A 21670-nucleotide genomic window follows, 5' to 3' on the forward strand; every position below is an offset into this window, starting at 1 on the left:
GAGACATAATGAGAGAATTAAGTAAGGGGGCTAAATTAATACATTCGTTTTGTTTGACCACATATCAATTATACTCTATTGTTACTAGTTGTGAGTAAATTATCTGTAATTTAATTGCGTGGATCATTTATGGTTTACAACGTGATTTTTTTTATTTGCTTGATCAAATATCAGTTCCAATATTTATATAAAAATGTATTATTGATGCAAAACATTGACCTAATGTTGTGATCTCTGCCCATTGAGTCAAAATGATGACTAAAATAATTGAATTAGTAAATAACCTCATTGCCAGTTGCCATTTGCCAATTTCCCTTTCAAAGTGGCAACATCATAATTAAATAACTGCCTGATATGGTAAATAATCACATTACTTGCAAAGTAACTTGTAGTGAATGTCAATGTAGTCACAAATGTACCTCTGGCACATACTGGATTTTGGTTGGTGTCATAAAACAGCATCCCTCATATAGACACAATCTGTACTCACAAATTTTTCGTTTGGGAACTATTTTGAAGAAACTTGGTATAATCTTTCTTATCAGGACTCAAGAGTGCAACCTGAACCATGCCAATCCACCATGCTAAAACTCCAACAGCATTCAGAATATAACAGCAAAATGGGAAATCTGCTGGCGATTACTCAACACTGAGCACAAAAACCCACCAACACTGTCATTGTGTGTGCGAACAGCTTCACGCTCCTTCATCTTGCGAGTTCACTTTGATATCATTAGTTTACAGCAGGCTGGCCCTCAGTGATGTTATGTTGTAGTGCAGCGGTTGTTGGCTTCTGTTGCATGAACACACACGCAGAGAGAAACCCACCGGTCCTCTCTCCACCTTAGTAACAACAGATTGGCAAAGTAGGGCTTCTTCTCAGATGCCCCGCGATTGGTTAACTGGCGCTCTGTTGCTAGGAAACAGCTATGCCCTGCTTCGACAGCGGCCAATCAGTTGGTGGGTGTCAGTAACAGTGGTGAGGGTGGCGGGAGGCGGGAATAGGTTGACATAAGATGTGTGTTTGCTGCTGCGGCGAACCAAGCTGGTTTTGTTTCAGACAGGTTCATAGCATACAATTAATGTCCCGTTGAGATAAATACATGCAGAACGCTGAAACGTGGTGCCTACTCTAATGCTCTTTGTGTAATGACTACAATAAGTCAAATTCCCCTATTAAGGACTTTACAATTGCTCTTTAGTAGGATTTTTACAATGACAATCTGAAATGGATGAAATTGCAAGCAGACCACTTTTGCAAAGACATTTACTTAATTGTGATCAACAGATTAGGTGGGTTGTGTCAGCACTATGTGCTATCTTGAACTGATGAAAAGGTTTCTTCAGCCGTCATCTGTACTTTGAAAGTGTGGGACGTTTCACTCCTCATCCGAAAAACCTCGTCAGTGAACTAAAGTTGTGCTGGTAGCTATGGCCCAATATATATTCCAAATGGACAGAGGTGGCGGTGCCAGACCTCTGCTTTGATAGTTCGCTGCTCTAAGGTTAGGGGGAGCAGTGGACTACTCCCTGAAGCTAATCTGATTACTTCTTTTGTACTGTCTGATTATGTTCCATGACTGGCTTTGATTGCCCCATTCGCTCTGGTATCACCTCATCAACATGACTAAGCCGATGTGGTATCGAGTCTGTTGTAGTCTGTTGTAAGCACAATCCAAATTAAACCTTAACCACCATGGTGCTTTAGTGAAGGGTTTTGCTGATTTACAAAACAACTGTTTTCCCCCCAACCTTAGAGCAGGGACCTATCGTCACGTCTGTCCATTAGGGATATACGTATATATAGGGCCAAAGTTCAATGAGGAGTGAAACATCCGATACCTTCAAAGAAGTACAAACCTTTTCATCGATGGACCACTCCTGTACAACTGAGAGCTGACACAGACATCTTGAACTGATGCGCAATAATAATAAGAATAAGAATAATACATTTCATTTTAAGTGGGGGGTGGGGGGCAAGGTTATGGATAGCTTTAAATGTATAAAGAAGAATTTTAAAGTTGGGGGGAGGGACGGTCGAATTGTCAATAGTGAGAGAGAAACTGTTAGCTTTGCTCAAGTTGGATTTGGTACCAACGAGGAGAATTTCAGGTTTTTCACTGTTAAGTTTGAGGAAGTTATGGGTAAACCAGGATTTAATTTCAGAGAGGCAGAGTGAAAGGGAAGAAGAAGAGAGGCGTCGGGTTTTCTGGAGAGATAGAGCTGGGTGTCTCCCGCAAAGCAATGAAATTGTATACCAAATTTACGGGGAATATTGCAAAGGGAAGAGGGTAGGTGATAAAGAGCAGTGGTCCCAGGACAGAGCCTTGGGGCACACCAGAAGATACAGGAGAGGACTGGTTCATTTGGATGAACTGAGAGCGGCCAGAGAGGTAAGAGTGGAACCAGCGTAGGGGCGTGTCGGTGATCCCTGTGGAGGAAAGTCTGTCAAAGAGGGTCAAGAAGGACGAGGATGGAGAGGAAACCGGCATCAGCTGCCAAAAGAAGATTATTTGCGACTTTTAAGAGAGCTGATTCTGTACTGTGGAGGGGGCGGAAACCAAATTTATGTGCGTAGGAATGTCCACAAATTGGCTGAAGCCAAGGCTATCAAGGGAAGAAGTGAAGTCAATTGTTAGCGTAATAGTTGGATTATCTATGTGTATGTTCAAGTCTCCCATGATAATTATATTCGGTGAGAGAGAGGAGAGATGGGTGAGAATAGTAGTAATTCGTTTAAAAAATGTGCTCACCTTCAATATGCATTGAGTGTGTCGAATGGCTTCTCCACCGCACCCAGACCCTCAGCTCAAAATCATTCAAACTGGTCAGATTTTGAATGAAAGTTCATTTATATTTGGTGGATGGAATGAGTAGCTGTGTTCACACGGCAACTTTTACTCCTGTGTAGCACTGGGGCTTCCCCCTGCAGAGGGTTTTCAAGTACAAAGTTATACTAGCATAGCCCCTGAAACAAGCTTGAACCGGAGCAAATTTCTACCTGTTCAGGAGGTGGTTAAAACTTAAATACTAGTTTGCGGGACAGCACCAATACAAATTGGGACGTGTGAATTCCACAGGGGGCGACTCTCTATGCATACAGTATTTCATGCTCTGTTGTACTTCGGCCATCTTTACTTTCTCTCTCACTCTCTCTTCATCTCTCTCTCTCTCCCTCCCTCTCTCTCTTTGACTCCTCGCTCTCTTTCTCTCTCGCACACACACTCTATAACGGTATCTGATTGGACACAGCATTGATTTTTCTGAGAAGTATGAAATAAATCATGATTTTGCCACAAGCAAGTTGGGGAAAAAAGTATGCTTTACTCATGGGCATGTTTTAGTTCCGATTTATTCCTATCATATTGCAAGGCTGCAGAAACTGCCATATATCACAACCAAATACACTGGTGCAGCACCGACTATTCATTAGCTGGTTATGACAGAAGTGACAAAACAACGCAAGATGTTGTAACACAAGCCATTGCGATAAATACACACATGTACGAACGTCATTTTTACAAGGTTGTATGTCAAATATTTTTATGCCCTGTCTTTCATGCGCAATATAATATAACATAACCAATGATCTGAATATGTTGTGTGGTCTATTTGCATGGTGTAGTTCATATTGAAGTTACCAAGATCTGGTACACTGCCCCCCAAAAAAACGGGAACATTGAAACAGCACAACCTAATATTGATTTTATTTCATGTCATATATTTGGTCTTTATATAAGCTTGGCCAAAGCAAACATGCGGATCAAACCTCTGAACACGGAGGACACTGATTCGCTGTGGCGGCCCCTTGAAAGGAAAAGCCGAAAGGAAAAGCTGGAGAGTTTTTTTCTACTTTATGTTGCTTCCGGGTTTGAGTGAACGCTGGCGCATGTGGCTGCCACTGCTCACCCGCAGAAAAAATATCCTGTGACTGTAAAGTGTCCTTGAGAGTTTTGAAAGGCGCTTAGAAATGAAATTATTATTATTATTATTATTATTATTCAACTTCAAAAAGTAGCAAACTCCAAAGTGCACAGTTGAATCGTTTTGTTCACTCATTTACACACTTTGCAAAACAGATTGACACCAGAAATAACATATGCAAATTTAAAATCTGATGATTATATATTCAGCATATTACAGTTTGGAACACCACATTAACAATGGAAATAATTGTAGGCAACGGCGGCACGGTGGTTAACTGGTTAGCATGTCCACCTCAGTGCAAAAGTGCAAAGTTTGACTCTGGCTCCGGCCGTCCTGTGCAGAGTTTTCATGGTCTCCCCCATGCTGTGAAAATTATTACAATTGAGACACCTTCTAGCTAAAAGAAAAAAAAAATAGCAACCATAACTAAAATGACAAATAACAACCTCATGAATTAGAATTAGACGTGAGACCTTCAACATGACAATGATTCCTTACAACAATGAAAGTTGGGCATTCTGAATGTGTGATGTATTATATCTGCCACTCCTGTTTGTGAATAGCACAGTTGTCTTGCTGAGTAGGTCTTAAGAAGTGCAGTCTGTCAGATGTGTTCTATCCACTTGTGGCTTGATTCTGCGCCACCGATCTGGGATAAGCCTTTTATAGGGTTCATCAGCGCAAACCTCATTATCACATTCATTTGGTACAATGTTTCTTGAAAGAGCTGGTGCTCCTTTCTTTGTATCTAGTCTGGTATTAGCCAAACAACTCACAGGCAACACCGCTGGTTAAGTTTAATTCGAAGTATAAACGGATGAGATGTCACGTCATAGACTGGAGCTTCTCTTGCACACACGAATTGCTTTTGAGTGATATGCCAAATCGTTCTTGTTGTTGTTAATTGTCATTGAGAAAATGCAGCACATTCTTAGGAAAGTCAAGAAGGAATGTGCCAACACGGATATATATTTCAGCCAGACAGATACTCTTAGATATTCTGAATATGGTGTTTGAGGGAGGTTGACTCATTTGAAAGAAGAGAAGAAAGACTTCAAATATTGTTGAGCAGTGTTTGAAATAATGTCTGCCCAGAGGCCTGGGGCGTACGACTTTTACGTCGGGCGTACAATTTTTAAAACGTCTCGGCCCCATTGGCCGACAACTTCTTCAAGAAAATACAAATGAAAAATGTCTTCAAATCAAACGTTTGCTTTATTCAATAAAGCAAAAGCTAAAAGAAAACCACTACAAGCCACATGAATTCCTCTTTCTAATCGCCTTTCAAAACTGTCGAGTACACTTTACAGTCACGGTATAATGTACGTTTACGTTTTGTAGCGTCATAAATTTTGTTAGCTTCTTTTGAAGCTTTCTTCTGGGGCTGAGATTCTGTGCATCTACTTTGGAAAATGATATGGCATATGCAAATGCACGACCTTATAACGCTCGCGAAAGTCCAAAGCACGAAACAGGCTTCTGGTTGGCTGCCGTGCCGAGTATGCAAATTGTCAAACGAATGCTCGTTTTGAAAGGCACTTAGAAAGAGGAGTCAATGTGGATTTTAGCAGACAACGCAACGCAAATATTGCATTGTGCACCACGATGACAAACGACAACTGGATCAAAATCTTCAGCAAGGGATATTTACCTTAAATTAAGCAAGGGAGCATTTGTGGTACGTCTTCCTTAATTTGTGTAAGCTCTCAGTCGTACAGGAGTGGTCCATCGATGAGAAGGTTTCTTCAGCCGTCATCTGTACAAAAGTGAAGGTTTCGGACGTTTCGCCTCCTATCCAAGAGGCTTCGTCAGCGAACTAAAGTCTGACTGGTCGTATCGGCCCCATTTATATATCCCTAATGTCCAGACCTGGTGGCGCCGGACACAGCTATGATAGGTCCCTACTCTCAGGTTGGGGGGGGCGCGGGACCCCCCCTGTGGCCCCACTGATTGTTCCTACATTCCTGACTAACGATTGGCCTATTCCCCCCACTCCCCCCGGTATCACATCATCAGCATAACGACCCTCATCAGCATTGCGAAAGTTGCCTAACCTGTTTTGCCTGAGCAGGCTATTGTATGAACGATCCAAATTGAACCTCACACCACCAGACCGGTTTAATGAAGGATTTTGTTGTTTTATAAGAATCGCCTCTTTTACCCCCCTTTCAAACCATCTATGTTCTTTCGCTAAGATTTTAGGTTGGTTAAAAGGTTAAAATCTTAGCGAAAGAACATAGATGGTTTGAAAGGGGGGTAAAAGAGGCGATTCTTATAAAACAACAAAATCCTTCATTAAACCGGTCTGGTGGTGTGAGGTTCAATTTGGATCGTCTTCCTTAATTAAAAAAAAATCCCTTATACTTCTCAACAATGTTTTTTTTTTGCGATTAGTGGTCTTATTGTGTTTAAAGTTGTGAAAAATGTGGCAGGCAACTTTATAGCCAGGCAAGCAACAGAGTTGTCTGCCTTGGTGTCCGTTAAATTTTTGTCATGAGTTTTAGAAACAGCTGTTGAGGTCTGTTGAACTGTCACACAAAATCACTCACCCAGGCCGCCTCACACATAGACACACTCACACACCAACATAGTCCTAGTCATCTGCAGCCTTTTTGACTGATAGATTCCAGCAGTTTTTCATAGCTAATTGCTCGGGTTCTCATTTCAAACACCACGTGTGACCCCTCTGTCCATGTCCCTGAACAGGCGCTGTTATATTAAATTTTGTTGAAATTTTTTCAGGATTTAGTTTACCAGACTAAGGCATTCGACTCCCCTAATAACTCTACTTATTCATGTCTCTAAGTATCGGTAAATCTGTCTAGACCATTAGGAACAGCAACCTGTCTTCAGGTGTTCTACTAATTTGCTTGGTCCTGTAACAGTTTGAGTACATTTAAAAGAAACACCAATCTGACCTCCATCTGCATGTGCAGATGGAGGTCAATCTGTCTACATGTGCCCCAATCAAATTTACCAAAATCACGTTCAACTGCCTGCAGCAGAACTTAAAGGACAACCGACGTCACTTTTTGTTTCCTAACTGACATCAGAAAAACGTTTTATAGCAGCTAAAATACCGAAAACACACAGTATGATATTTTTAGTCAAATGCAAAACACAATAAAACACAATAAAAACACAATAAAAAAATGACTTAAAATGTCTAAAAAGTACTTCAATTTGAAACCGGAAGTGGCCAGTTTCAGAAGGTGTTCGTGGTGTCACGGCAAGACGCCTTGCCCTGCTCGAGAATCAAAATAATGGCTTCAGATTCGGAGAGTATGCTTTCTTATTAATCATCCAGTTATGAATATGATTCAAATAGTTCTGAAGAAGAAAGCATACATGTTTGCAATAGATTAAAGAATTTATTCCGTGTCATTTTGAGGCATCAGGGGTGCGAAATGTCGCACCCAAAAAAGGCAGACCATGGCGACAAAGCCGTGTAAGGAATTAATCAGCCTGTTTCCACAGGCTGATTAATTCCTTACATGGAGCTTTGGCGCCCTCTTCTGTCTGCTTTTGGTCCTACACGACGTTTTCAGACCAAAGTACAGCAAAATGCATTGACGTGATGGAAGGACTGCGACATTGTGTCCTTTTTTCGGTCAGGGGCATTCCTTTAGTGACGTAACGTACGGACTCGTCACCAACTCAAAAACAAGACTTCTGGAATATTCAGCGTGAGTCATAAAACGTAAAATATAGCTATATGCGGTGGAATATGCTCAGAAGTCATTTGAAGCCATTTTACAAATTATGGACACAACTTGTCCGGAGACTTCGGTTGTCCTTTAAACCCGTGTTTTTCAACCTTTTTTGAACCAAGGCACGTTTTTTAAATAGGATTTTTTTTGCGGCACACCACGAACCATCTCGCAGGAAAGAGGCAATCAGTGTCGTGTTGCCACACGGACGAATATGAAATTACCCTCCCAGTCTTTTCAGCACGGACACAGGACAATGAAATAATATTGTCAGAAAATGTTTAATAAATGTTTGTAAAAAAAAATTATTTGAAAAAGGGGCATTGGATAGTTTCTCGCGGCACACCTGACGATCTCTCACGGCACACTAGTGTGCCGCGGCACAGTGGTTGAAAATCACTGCTTTAAACAATAGTTCCAGCAGGAGTAAAGTCTTGACAAAACCTGCCACCAAAATATGTTATGCGGTGGGGCCATGTCGAAAGACTCACCGTCTACACATGGCCGGAAATACAGCCTGTGTGTTATTTGAGTCATTAAAACTTACATTTAAACTTCCAGATGGTAAGGTCATACAGCTCAAATAATTTTCTTACTGAAGTCTGTAATTTGATTGACACACAAGAAAACATACCCTGGAGATACAGGTTTATTCTCCTCCTCTCAATTGAAAAATGTCTTTATTTTTAGTCGTAAGTAGGAAACATACAGTGCATTTTTGTTCATTTTATTTTAGTCCTTACTTATGATTAACTCTTTTTACTTGTTTCCCTTGCAGGCCTACAGCGCTGTCCTGGTTGCTGTGGTGATTCTTCTCAACATTGGAGTGGCAATTTTGTTTATCCACTTTTTTATTTAAGAATAGCATTGTTTTTGGAATGAGCCTCGACATGCGACAACAATACATTTCTGTAGCTATGAAAAGGGATCTGCTGTTTTATTTGGAAAATGACTGCAACCACCTCAATAGATTGTGGAGGTCTACGACCCATTTTGGCCCCAAATATTTGGGTTGAAGGTGGCTGATTTTGCAAGTGTGTTCAAACTGAATCCAGCTACCATGAAGGCAACACTGCAGTGCGGAGCCCAACGACATGTATGTATGAAGAGGACATCGGCTTCAGTAAATGGGCTGCATAATACAGTCTGAAAACTGGACTCAAGTGAGCTTGAGTTGTTGATTTATTGACTGAAATTGGTCTGATTCTCAGGCCATGGCATTATAGCAAGTAATGCCTGCTTCCACTGTCGGGAGACAAAATCTCTATCTTTTTCATCTTCAAATCATACTTTAAAACTGATTTGTCATCTTTCTTTGTGGATAATATGTTGATGGATACATTATTTCTTTTGTAAGCCCTTTACTTCACTCTATAAGACTCCAACTTTTTGCTTCTTCCGTCTGCCCACATGTTCTTACTGATGTTGTATTTCTTTCATTTCTGTCAGGAAAGACAAATACACAGAGGCTGCCCGTCTGTGTCACCTGGGCACGCACACACAATCTCTCGGCTCGCTTCCCGTCCCACTCTTTTAGTCGCCGTCATCTGTGTGTAAGTAAAGTGCATGACTATGGTGTGCCTCCACAAAGCCATTGTATGTTTACAATGAGCAAAGAGGGACATTTCATGAGGACATGCTCTCGACTCATCCACATCCTGCAAACCAATGTTTTCCAGCAGTGACGCTCTTTCACTCCTACTCTTTTCCACCTCCATACACGACAGTCATTGAGCTATACGTACTTTCTTTGAGTTGGTGGTAGTTCTCGACAGACCCTCATTGGCGCAGCCTAAAACATGTTGTACAACTGGCAGAGGCTTTTTAGAGACAATATTCAAGTGTATACCACTATCAATGTGCCCTGAAAACATCCATCTGATTTAAAACGTGTCACTCACAAGGCAGCAATATCCACAAGTCATCTTCTGAATAACCCCAACATGCACTGGAAACAAAGATTCATTTGATTTGACCTTCCTTAAACTTTTGATAGCACATGGTGTACTGCTCTTTTTTTTTTTTTTACTCTGCACGAATTGCGAATCTCCACCAAGAAGCCGAATATGTTTCCTGGTTCAATTAGAATTATTATTTAAACAGTTTAGTCTCTAACATGCTGTTCCCATTTTGACATCATAAGATCTAACAATTGATGGACAGTACCTCACCATTGCGAAACTTCTCATGTAATGTTTCGCACACATGCTTGTTTGAAGATGCCAAAAACATCCCTTTCAAAGTACAGGTCTTCTGCCCTGATCATTTGTTCCTCAACCCATCCATCCATCTTCTGCCGCTTATCCGGGGTCGGTTCGCGGGGGCAGCAGCTTCAGTAGGGAAGCCCAGACTTCCCTCTCCTTAGCCACTTCTTGGAGCTCATCCTGGCGGATCCCGAGGTGTTCCCAGGCCAGCTGGGAGACATAGTCTCTCCAGCGTGTCCTGGGTCGTCCCCGGGGTCTCCTGCCAGTGGGGCACGCTCGGAAAACCTCACCAGGAAGGCGTCCAGGGGGCATCCTAATCAGATGCCCGAGCCACCTCATCTGGCTCCTCTCTATGTGGAGGAGAAGCGGCTTGACTCTTAGCCCCTCCCGGATGACCGAACTTATCACCTTATCTCTAAGGGAGATCCCGGACACCCTACGGCAGGGGTGTCAAAGTCATTTTTTGCCGCGGGCCACATTGTAGTTATGGTTTCCTCTCGAGGGCCGTTATGAATTTGGGGAACCTATTAGAATGTTTAAATCCCTTCAAATATTACATATAGAGCACACAGCAAATTAATGAATAACTCGTTTTCAAATCTGAAGTCAAGAAGAATGACTTTTATTGTGGTTGACATCCAAAAATATGAAATTTTGGCTCAGATTTTAGCAATCATCATGGAATTTAACAAGTTTGATTTGCTTTCGCGGGCCGAAAAAAATGATGTGGCGGGCCGGATTTGGCCCGCGGGCCTTGACTTTGACACTTGTGTCCTACGGAGAAAGCTCATTTCGGCCGCTTATACCCCGGATCTCGTTCTTTCGGTCACAACCCATAGCTTGTGACCATAGATGAGCGTTGGGATGTAGATAGACCGGTAAATTGAGAACTTTGCTTTTTGGCTCAGCTCCTTCTTCACCATGACAGATCGGTACAAAGTCCGCATCACAGCAGACGCCGCACCGATCCGCCTGTCGACCTCTCGCTCCCTCACACCCTCATTCGTGAACAAGACTCCCAGATACTTAAACTCCTCCACTTGAGGCAAGATCTCCTCCCCGACCCGGAGAGGGCATTCGATCCTTTTCCGACTGAGAACCATTGACTCAGATTTGGAGGTGCTGATTCTCATCCCAACCGCTTCACATTCGGCTGCGAAACGCTCGAGAGAGAGTTGGAGAGCTCCGCTTGAAGGCCCCAACAGTACCACATCATCTGCAAAAAGCAGTGATGCTATGCTGAGGCCACCCAAAAGGGAAACCTTCAATGCTTTGGCTGCGCCTAGAAATTCTGTCCATAAAGGTTATGAACAGAATCAGTGACAAAGGGAAGCCTTAGCGGAGCCCAACCCTCACTGGAAAAGATAACTTACTGCCAGCAATGCGAACCAGACATCGGTTGTATAGGGACCGAACGGCCCGTATCAGGTGCTCCTGTACCCCATACTCCCGAAGCACCCTCCACAGAACTCGAAGGACACGGTCAAAAGCTTTCTCCAAGTCCACAAAGCACATGTAGACTCGTTGGGTGAATTCCCTCGAGGACCCTGCTAAGGGTATAGAGCTGGTCCACTGTTCCGCGGCCGGGTCGAAAACCACACTGCTCCTCCTCAATCTGAGGCTCGACTTCCCGCGGACGGACCCGCCCCTTTCGAACCCCTGAATAGACTTTTCCGGGGAGGCTGAGGAGTGTGATCCCTCCGCAGTTGGAACACACCTTCCAGTCCCCCTTTTTAAAAAGGGGGACCACCACCCCGGTCTGCCAATCCAGACGCATTCTCCCCGATGACCACGCAATGTTGCAGAGGCGTGTCAGCCAAGACAGCCCCACAACATCCAGAGCCTTTAGGGACTCCGGGCGGGTCTCATCCACCCCCGGGGCCTTGTCACCGAGGATCCTTTTAACCACCTTGGTGACTTCAGCCACAGAGATCGGAGAGCCAACCTCAGAGTCCCCAGACACTGCTTCCTGCAAGGAAGGCGTGTTGGTGGAGTTGAGGAGATCTTCGAAGTACTCTGCCCACCGGTTCACAACATCTCGGGTCGAGGTCAGCAGTGCCCCATCCTCACTGTACACAGTGTTAGTGGTGCACTGCTTTCCCCTCCTGAGACGCCGGATGGTGGACCAGAATTTCCTCGAAGCAGTCTGGAAGTCGACTTCCATGACTCACCGAACTCTTCCAATGCCCGTGTTTTTGCCTCGGCGACCACCGAGGCTGCATTCGCTTGGCTATTTGATACCTGTCAGCTGTCAGCTGCTTTACGGCATTCCTTACTACTGGTGTCCACCAGCAAGTATGGGGGTTGCCCCCATGACAGGCACCAACCACCTTACGGCCACAACTCCGATTTGCCGCCTCAGCAAGGGAGGTACGGAACATAGTCCATTCGGACTCAATGTCCCCCACCTCCCCCGGTACATGGGTAAAGTTCTGCCGTAGGTCGGAGTTGAAACTCTTTCTGACAGGGGATTCCGCCAGACATTCCCAACAAACCCTCACAACACGTTTGGGTCTGCCAGGTCGGACTGGCATCTTCCCCCACCAACGGAGCCTACTCACCACCAGGTGGGAGTCTTAAAACGTAAAATATAGCTATATGCCGTGGAATCTTTGTAAAATACGCCCAGTAAAAGCCATTTTGCAAATTATGGACACAATTTGTCCGGAGACGTCGGTTGTCCTTTAATGTCACGTTCCAGCGGCAACAGTAGCAGCTGCCGAACGGGAACGTTGGGGATAGGTGGTGGATCGCTAAGCAGGACAGAGGCGTTGGTGCAGGCAGTTGATTTATTAACAGAAAGCACGGGGCCAAGATGACGCAGACCTGGTAAAAAGTTTGTAAAACAAAAACAATGACTAAACAACGATGCTAGTGGGTGAGCGGCGCCAATCCACCCAACCACACTAACTAACAAAACAAAGAGGCACACGAGGGTGCAAACACAGCCTACGACGCGGTGCAATTAAACAAACGTGATTGTGGCTAGAATAATTCCTCGGGCGAAGCAACTCACATACTGACTACACGTTCAAGGTACTGGCAAGGTGCGAGGCGAAGTATCTTCCGACGCTGGGTAAGTGCCAGCATCGGGTTTAAATGTCCAACAGTCAGTGATGATGGAATTGACAGCAGCTGGCGGACGGCGGGAGCGGAGGCCCCGCCCAGCTGTCAACTCACTCATGACACTTAACTTTTGCACGGTGTATCTCTCAACTGGGTCTGAAGAAAACAGTGGAATTGTTTGAAGGTTTACCAGCAAGATGTCTGCTCAAGTGTGTCAATAAATGTATAACTCTTCTCCAAGGTACTGTATTGGCATAGTAATCAAATAAGTGGTCGGTAAAAATTCTATCGACTGAGTGGAAATGAAAATTGATGAATCGGTTGTTGAACACAAATAAAATTCCTTATACTACTTGGCTGTAAGCAGCAAAAGCGCAGCCCATTTAGCGAAGTAGTTTGTGAGTTTAAGGACAACTGTGCAAAATTGGGTGATACACTGTAAACAAGGAGTAAGGCATCTGCATTGGGCAGCATTATTCTGCAGAGTACGACACGAGCATGAAAACACAAATTCCAGTCAAATCAATGGTGTTGGTGCACTGAAATGCAATTTAACAAAAAGTCTCAATGGAGTACTGTCTTTGCTCATTCTTGTTAATTCCAGTAAATGTTTTGGGGGTCAAATATTAATTAATGCATGTGTACTATGTAATTCCATAGTTTTGTTCAGTGACTGTGCAGGGAATCTATTGCATTAAAAAAAAACAATGCACATGACATCTGAGTCAAAATATACATATTCTTTACATATGTTATCAGGCTGAACAGGTCTTGATTATACCACAAACAGGGTGGAATAAACTCATAGAAATAACAATATATTTGCACATAACCATAATTTGATTAAATTGTTGTGCAAAGCAATGATGACCAGATTCACCAATTGTGTTTTTAATGTTTTGCCAGAATCATATACCATTCAAGGACAGACCATAGTTTGTTAGTATACTCTAATAGCAACCACAAACTTTCATGGCTGAGTGTGGTAAATTTGTCTCTAAAATCTCTCTGGCAGATCAGCATCTGAACTTATTTGCAAGTTCGATTTAATGAAAGTTCTTGGGAATTTTTGAACAAACGTGTGTGCATCCTCCATTCATGTGATGGGATAACATGTTTGTTCCACTTGCTCCACGCAACTCTTTCAGGGGATAATGAGCTGAATGACATCATCTCAGTTGTTTTCTCATTTATGTCATTTCTCCTCATCCTTCGTGTTTTCAAACCAGGAGGCAGATCAAATTATGTTAATTCAGTTGGGCCCGATACTAATAGGGTTATGTCGTCATCAGCCTGGTGACTATGCGCCCGTTACACTGCAGCATGTGACAGCATGCCAAGCTCTCTCTATAGTTTCAATCGTTCCGTCTTCCTTTCCTTCCCCGTTTTCTTTATTTCTGGAAATGACTATGTTTTGGTTCTGTTTCATGTGGAGAAATTAAAGTGTTTAAAATAAAAACGACTATTTGCACTCATGATTTTGCCCGGAGTATAAATGCAGCATCCGTGCCTGAGAAACAGGGATGTGTTTATTTTGGAGAAAGGTCTCAGCGTGCGATCACCACATTCGTTTTTCTGAGCGGAGATGTGCGTTCACCCTAAGAGCTGGGCATTGTCCGTCAAAGGAAAGACCAACAGAACACTTGAGGGAAAGTTTAATTAGCAGATTAAACACCGAATACGTCAAAACTCAATTTTGTAAAACTCGTATTGTCACCGTTTTCCTGGGTGTCATGTCAAAACGAATGGCCAAGTGGTCGTCCTTTCTCATCTATTTCTATTTCTATCTATTTCTATGTCCTTTCTTGCGTAGGTTTATATGCAACGATTTGCTTCCATCTCCTGGTGTCATATTGAAATTACAACAACACAACCTTCGACAAGAAACATTATAGTACAGTAGTTATGTTGTTCCTTTGTCAAGGTCAGGGGTCGCCAATCCAAAATGTTGAAACTTAAAACACATCTCTCTGGAGTCGTGCAAAAAAATCGAAGCCTTTTATAAGCCTCATAATGAAGGCAACACGTGTGATATGTATCTATGTTATTTGTATTAGCCTCCTATCAAAATCATAAAGTTGCTTACAAATAATCAAATGTGCAAAAACTATTACTGTCACATGATGAGCGGAATTTAGTACAATAAGTACATAATTCTGAATTGACAACGTGTCACAGAGAAATCCATGTACATGAACTATGAGACATCAGGCCTCGATGACAGAATAAATGTAACATTACAAAACGACAAAGCATAAAAGGACAGGCACAACTGCATAGCAACTGAAACATTAAAGGACAACCGACACCCTCAGACAAGTTGTGTCCATAATTTGTAAAATCACTTCAAATGACTTCTACTGAGCATATTTTACAAAGATTCCACCACATATGCTATATTTTACGTTTTAAGACTTGCGCTGAATATTCAGGAAGTCTTGTTTTTGAGTTGATGACGATCCTCACATGACGTCACGTTTGGAACGCCCCTGACCGAGAAAGCGGCACACAATGCATTTTGCGGTACTTTGTTTGGTCTGAAAATCCACAATTTGCAGCTCAATTGTTGCAGTTTTAGCACACTTTAAGTCATTTTTATTGGTGTTTTGCATTTGACGGGAACCTTTTTGACTAAGAGAGCCATAAAAGTAAAATATTTAGACATGTTTTTCAGCGAGAGCCACACGCACGTTCATGACATCTTTATAATTGCGGCTTCTTTCCAATCGTTCAGCACCTCAGCTTGTTTGTTCCATTCAGTTTTAGTTCCCGACACACAACAAACATTAAGCTACTGCCGGGGTCGGGAACCTTTTTGACTAAGAGAGACATAAAAGTAAAATATTTAGACATGTTTTTCAGCGAGAGCCACACGCACGCACGCGCACATACAAACGCTCACGTGCGCGCGCACACACACGCACACGCGCGGCTACTTTTCAACAAAATATCAGAATGTATTATTTAAAATAACTTTGTGATCGTACTCACCGTTAACATGGATGATTTTCCGTTCCTCGTGTTTGGTAAAAATCCAGGAAAACGATCGGAATGAAATTCAATTTGCCGGTCCAGAGGCGAAGTTACTGCTAGCTCGCCTGCACACGGCTCATAAGCTTCCACACTTACTATCTGCAATCTACTTCTCGCAGAAGTATGTCGATGCTAACGTTAACATGGGGCTTGTTAAAATGTCACTGACATTCGACTGTTTCATCGATGGTATTGTTTCATTGCAAATTAGAATCAGAACATTTTCTCTCCTCTAATCCTCCGGTGCATTCGCACTGAAGTGCACAATGCCATATGCAATCATCAAAAGAGCCATATATGGCTCGCGAGCCATAGGTTCCCGACCCCTGACCTAGACTGATGTGAGCCAACATTTCAGATGAATTAGAAATTTTTCCGTTTTCAGATTTGATATTTTTCATATTTTTTCATATTTCATATTTTTATATTTAAAACTGTCGGTGCAGTACGAACGTCTGCGGCTGGACGGGTGCATCTGGAAATGACTATGTTTTGGTTCTGTTTCATGTGGAGAAATTAAAGTGTTTAAAATAAAAACGACTATTTGCACTCATGATTTTGCCCGGAGTATAAATGCAGCATCCGTGCCTGAGAAACAGGGATGTGTTTATTTTGGAGAAAGGTCTCAGCGTGCGATCACCACATTCGTTTTTCTGAGCGGAGATGTGCGTTCACCCTAAGAGCTGGGCATTGTCCGTCAAAGGAAAGACCAACAGAACACTTGAGGGAAAGTTTAATTAGCAGATTAAACACCGAATACGTCAAAACTCAATTTTGTAAAACTCGTATTGTCACCGTTTTCCTGGGTGTCATGTCAAAACGAATGGCCAAGTGGTCGTCCTTTCTCATCTATTTCTATTTCTATCTATTTCTATGTCCTTTCTTGCGTAGGTTTATATGCAACGATTTGCTTCCATCTCCTGGTGTCATATTGAAATTACAACAACACAACCTTCGATAAGAAACATTATAGTACAGTAGTACTGTTGTTCCTTTGTCAAGGTCAGGGGTCGCCAATCCAAAATGTTGAAACTTAAAACACATCTCTCAATCGAAGCCTTTTATAAGCCTCATAATGAAGGCAACACGTGTGATATGTATCTATGTTATTTGTATTAGCCTCCTATCAAAATCATGAAGTTGCTTACAAATAATCAAATGTGCAAAAACTATTACTGTCACATGATGAGCGGAATTTAGTACAATAAGTACATAAGTACAAATCTGAATTGACAACGTCTCATCTCATCTCATTTTCCGTGCCGCTTATTCCTCATTAGGGTCGCTGGGGTTGCTGGAGCCTATCTCAGCTGTCTTCAGGCACGAGGTGGGGGACACCCTGAATTGGTTGCCAGCCAATCGCAGGGCACAAGGACATACAACAGTCACACTCACACCTAGGGACAATTTGGAGTGGTCAATCTGCCTGCCATGCATGTTTTTGGAGTGTGGGAGGAAACCGGAGGACCCGGAGAAAACCCACGCGGGTCCGGGGAGAACATGCAAACTCCACACAGGGAGGCCGGACCGGGACGCGAACCGGCGACCTCTGCACTGTGAAGCCGGTGTGCTAACCACTCGACTACCGGGCCGCCGAATTGACAACGTGTCACAGAGAAATCCATGTACATGAACTATGAGACATCAGGCCTCGATGACAGAATAAATGTAACATTACAAAACGACAAAGCATAAAAGGACAGGCACAACTGCATAGCAACTGAAACATTAAAGGACAACCGACACCCTCAGACAAGTTGTGTCCATAATTTGTAAAATCACTTCAAATGACTTCTACTGAGCATATTTTACAAAGATTCCACCACATATGCTATATTTTACGTTTTAAGACTTGCGCTGGATATTCAGGAAGTCTTGTTTTTGAGTTGATGACGATCCTCACATGACGTCACGTTTGGAACGCCCCTGACCGAGAAAGCGGCACACAATGCATTTTGCGGTACTTTGTTTGGTCTGAAAGCCTGACGTCATGAACTGGGGATGGGACTTTCTGAAAATCCACAATTTGCAGCTCAATTTGTTGCAGTTTTAGCACACTTTAAGTCATTTTTATTGGTGTTTTGCATTTGACGGGAACCTTTTTGACTAAGAGAGCCATAAAAGTAAAATATTTAGACATGTTTTTCAGCGAGAGCCACACGCACGTTCATGACATCTTTATAATTGCGGCTTCTTTCCAATCGTTCAGAACCTCAGCTTGTTTGTTCCATTCAGTTTCAGTTCCCGACACACAACAAACATTAAGCTACTGCCGGGGTCGGGAACCTTTTTGACTAAGAGAGACATAAAAGTAAAATATTTAGACATGTTTTTCAGCGAGAGCCACACACACGCACGCGCACATACAAACGCTCACGTGCGCGCGCACACACACGCACACGCGCGGCTACTTTTCAACAAAATATCAGAATGTATTATTTAAAATAACTTTGTGATCGTACTCACCGTTAACATGGATGGTTTTCCGTTCCTCGTGTTTGGTAAAAATCCAGGAAAACGATCGGAATGAAATTCAATTTGCCGGTCCAGAGGCGAAGTTACTGCTAGCTCGCCTGCACACGGCTCATAAGCTTCCACACTTACTATCTGCAATCTACTTCTCGCAGAAGTATGTCGATGCTAACGTTAACATGGGGCTTGTTAAAATGTCACTGACATTCGACTGTTTCATCGATGGTATTGTTTCATTGCAAATTAGAATCAGAACATTTTCTCTCCTCTAATCCTCCGGTGCATTCGCGCTGAAGTGCACAATGCCATATGCAATCATCAAAAGAGCCATATATGGCTCGCGAGCCATAGGTTCCCGACCCCTGACCTAGACTGATGTGAGCCAACATTTCAGATGAATTAGAAATTTTTCCGTTTTCATATTTGATATTTTTCATATTTTTTCATATTTCATATTTTTATATTTAAAACTGTCGGTGCAGTTGGAACGTCTGCGGCTGGACGGGTGCATGGCTTGAAGAGCCGCGATGAGAAGAAAGAAGCGTCAGTGCAAAGCGCCTATGTATATGTGGAACTGTCGCGGCCTGGAATTGATGCAGATTTACGTGGGACATGAGACATGAGACAGTCTGTTTTCGTCAATGGATGCTACAGCTTCATGTATGCTTTCAACATTTAGCTTGTAGCAGGCATGCACATTCCACCATGACGTCCCTGATCCACTGGTGAAAATGACACTATGATCTCTCCTGTTTCATCTAGAACTGCTTCATGAAACAGAGTGGTTACAGAAAGTGCTTAGGAATAAATGACAGTTTGTGTCTTTGTGTTGTTATATTATTGTTATTTAGATTTTTGTTCTTCTCACTTCAAGATGGCGCTGCGAGTCTTGCTGCCTTTCCAGCAGGTCCTGTGTTTTTTTGTACTTCTTAATTTCCTTTCATCTTCCTTTCATAATGTTGCTGCTGTGAAATGTAAATGTATCCATCGCGAGACGAATCTAAATCCAATCCAATCCAATCCATATTGATTGGCAGGCAACCGGTTCGGGTTGTCCCCAGCCTCCTGCCCTAAAACATGAATGAATGAATGAATGAATGAATGAATGAATGAATGAATGAATGAACATTGTACTTGTCACGTTACGTATTTGACCGTTGAATGCATGTGCGCACGGAAACCCGACCTTTTCAATTGAGCACTGGGCCAATCAAAAAAAGTGCCCATATTTTCAGCTAGCCAATCAAAACAAGAATTTTGACGAAGTGGGCGTTCCTTACGTCCAGAGTTGGATTGTTATGCCAACTGTTATTTTCCTCAATATTCATTGAGCCATGCTAGGATGTAGTAAACGACATAATACACACCAGGAATTTAGAAAAGTGGCGCCGTCCTCTGTTGTCCCATGATAAAGTACTTTTTTGCAGTGTTTGTTTCACAAGGTGACGTTGCTGTCTTAACTTTTCGCAGCAGCTGACACGTAAATTACAGAACTGCCTTTATCAACGTCCACTTCAGTAGTCTTGGAGTCATCATTGCCCATATGGCTGTTGGATAATAGTGACTTCTTAAATGGCAGAAGAAGGCGGTGACTGGAACACCATCTTGGTCCTGCGTGTTGTTTGTTTCTTCGGCTGTCAGTGGATCTGCGGTCTGATCGGTGGAGGAGGAACAGGCGGAGGTTGTCTTGAATACAAAATGGATAACTTACAGTGGAACGACAATGAGATTTTTTTTACACTCGAGGCTGTGTCACCTTTTTCCTGCAGTTGTGCAGAGAAACAATAGGAGTGCGACACGAGAAAGAACCAGCGAACTTGGGTCACTGTGCCGCCACGTTGTGCTTTGAGATTAGATTTACTCTGAATTGAAAAGACATTCCCAGTTGTGTTGTTTTGTTTGTTTTTAAACATCAGCCCCACTGTTAGTGGATGATTGAGTATGGTGGAGAGTCGGACCCTTGTCCAGAGGGAAGGAGTGTACCGCTGGTTCTCTTCCCTCACTTCTGCCCAGAGAGCCGAGTTCCTGTGTGGCCTGCTGGACCTCTGCGTCCCCATCGAGCTTCGCTTCCTCGGCTCCTGCCTGGAGGACTTGGCGCGTAAGGACTACCATTCGTTGCGGGATGCTGAGATCAAGGCTAACAACCCCACCGATTTATTCGGACTCACCAACATCACAGACGAGGTGGTGCGGAGTAAACTGCTGGTGTCCCTCGCCCTGCTCGGGTCGGACAACCGGGACGCGGCGAGGGTCCTGTACCAAACTTTGACGCATATAGACACGGTGATTAACAACTATGGCTTGGCCTTAAACGACGGAAGGGCAGAGGAGCAGTTTCTGTTGCTTTTCACCATGGCATCTAACCACCCGGCTTTCAGCTTCCACCAGAAACGAGTTCTGAGGCAGCAACTCAGCCAGATACAGGACGTCCTGCAGGTGAGAGCCAAAGAACGTGTACATATGTGGGCCACGTAACAAAGCTACAATACACTCCTGGGAGGCATTCAACGAGAAAAAACAATGAGATAAAAACAGCAAAATATCTACCTATACATTTATATACAGTATCTTTCTCTCTCCCTCTCTCTATCTAACTATATATGTATCCGTCTATCCATCCATACATCCTATAAATACAATGTATTATTATTCATATTATTGTTATGATTTTCCAGCCACTCACCCATCTGTCTATCTATCTGTCTGTCTGGTTCCCCTTATAAATCTGCATTGAAAAAGGTTAACTGAAATATAGGATAGTTTTCGTCTCAACTCAAACATTGATCAAGTCAATATAAGATATAATATATTCTAGTTACTCCAATATTATAAATTGTGAAAGTTGTTAATAAGTAGTTGTATTAACTTTTAAAAGTTTAAACAAATAATTGAGCTACATTCTAATAGCCTTCACCCACCAAATCCATCCATCCATCCATCCATCCATCCATCCATCCATCCATTCATTCACCCATCCCCATTAAATAAATTCATCTCTGCAGTGTTGTAATTTGCAGTTGAAAGCAGAATGAATGAATATTACTTTTTTTAACATGTCATTTGGAATCAAGATGATTTAACAAACAGGATTTAACATGTGAGGCTTTTTTCTACCTTAGGTACTCAACACACTTTAAGACAATTTCCTCATTTACCTCCTGATCAAGCTACATTATGGGATCTGTATTGTGCTCAGGGTCACTTGGACATGGTCACAAGGGTTGAGGATTAAACCGACCACTTTCAGGTTAGGATATG

General features: G+C 42.8%; 2 protein-coding genes across 2 annotated transcripts in view; both read left to right on the forward strand.

Annotated features, from left to right (window-relative positions):
- The window catches only part of jph3b (junctophilin 3b), a 56938-nt gene extending 45699 nt beyond the window's left edge, over positions 1-11239 (forward strand). The window contains exon 6 of the mRNA XM_088997440.1: positions 8416-11239. Within this exon, the coding sequence (XP_088853566.1) occupies positions 8416-8496 (81 nt within the window). The 3' untranslated portion in view covers positions 8497-11239. The remainder of the gene's footprint in view (positions 1-8415) is intronic.
- Positions 11240-19627: 8388 nt separating this feature from the next.
- LOC148898301 (zinc finger CCHC domain-containing protein 2-like) lies at positions 19628-21111 on the forward strand. The gene has a single exon (XM_088996497.1). It carries the CDS (start codon positions 20354-20356, stop codon positions 20885-20887), a length of 534 nt encoding a protein of 177 aa, XP_088852623.1. The 5' UTR covers positions 19628-20353; the 3' UTR covers positions 20888-21111.
- The last annotated feature ends 559 nt before the right edge of the window (positions 21112-21670 follow it).

Source organism: Hippocampus bargibanti, linkage group LG05 (assembly GCF_051943395.1).
Source record: "Hippocampus bargibanti isolate YZ-2025 linkage group LG05, ASM5194339v1, whole genome shotgun sequence".
Classification (NCBI taxonomy): Eukaryota; Metazoa; Chordata; class Actinopteri; order Syngnathiformes; family Syngnathidae; genus Hippocampus; species Hippocampus bargibanti.

Bases quoted from the DNA above. Each gene is read 5' to 3' on its own strand.
- LOC148898301 (XM_088996497.1), top strand. From the start codon at position 20,354: ATGGTGGAGAGTCGGACCCTTGTCCAGAGGGAAGGAGTGTACCGCTGG.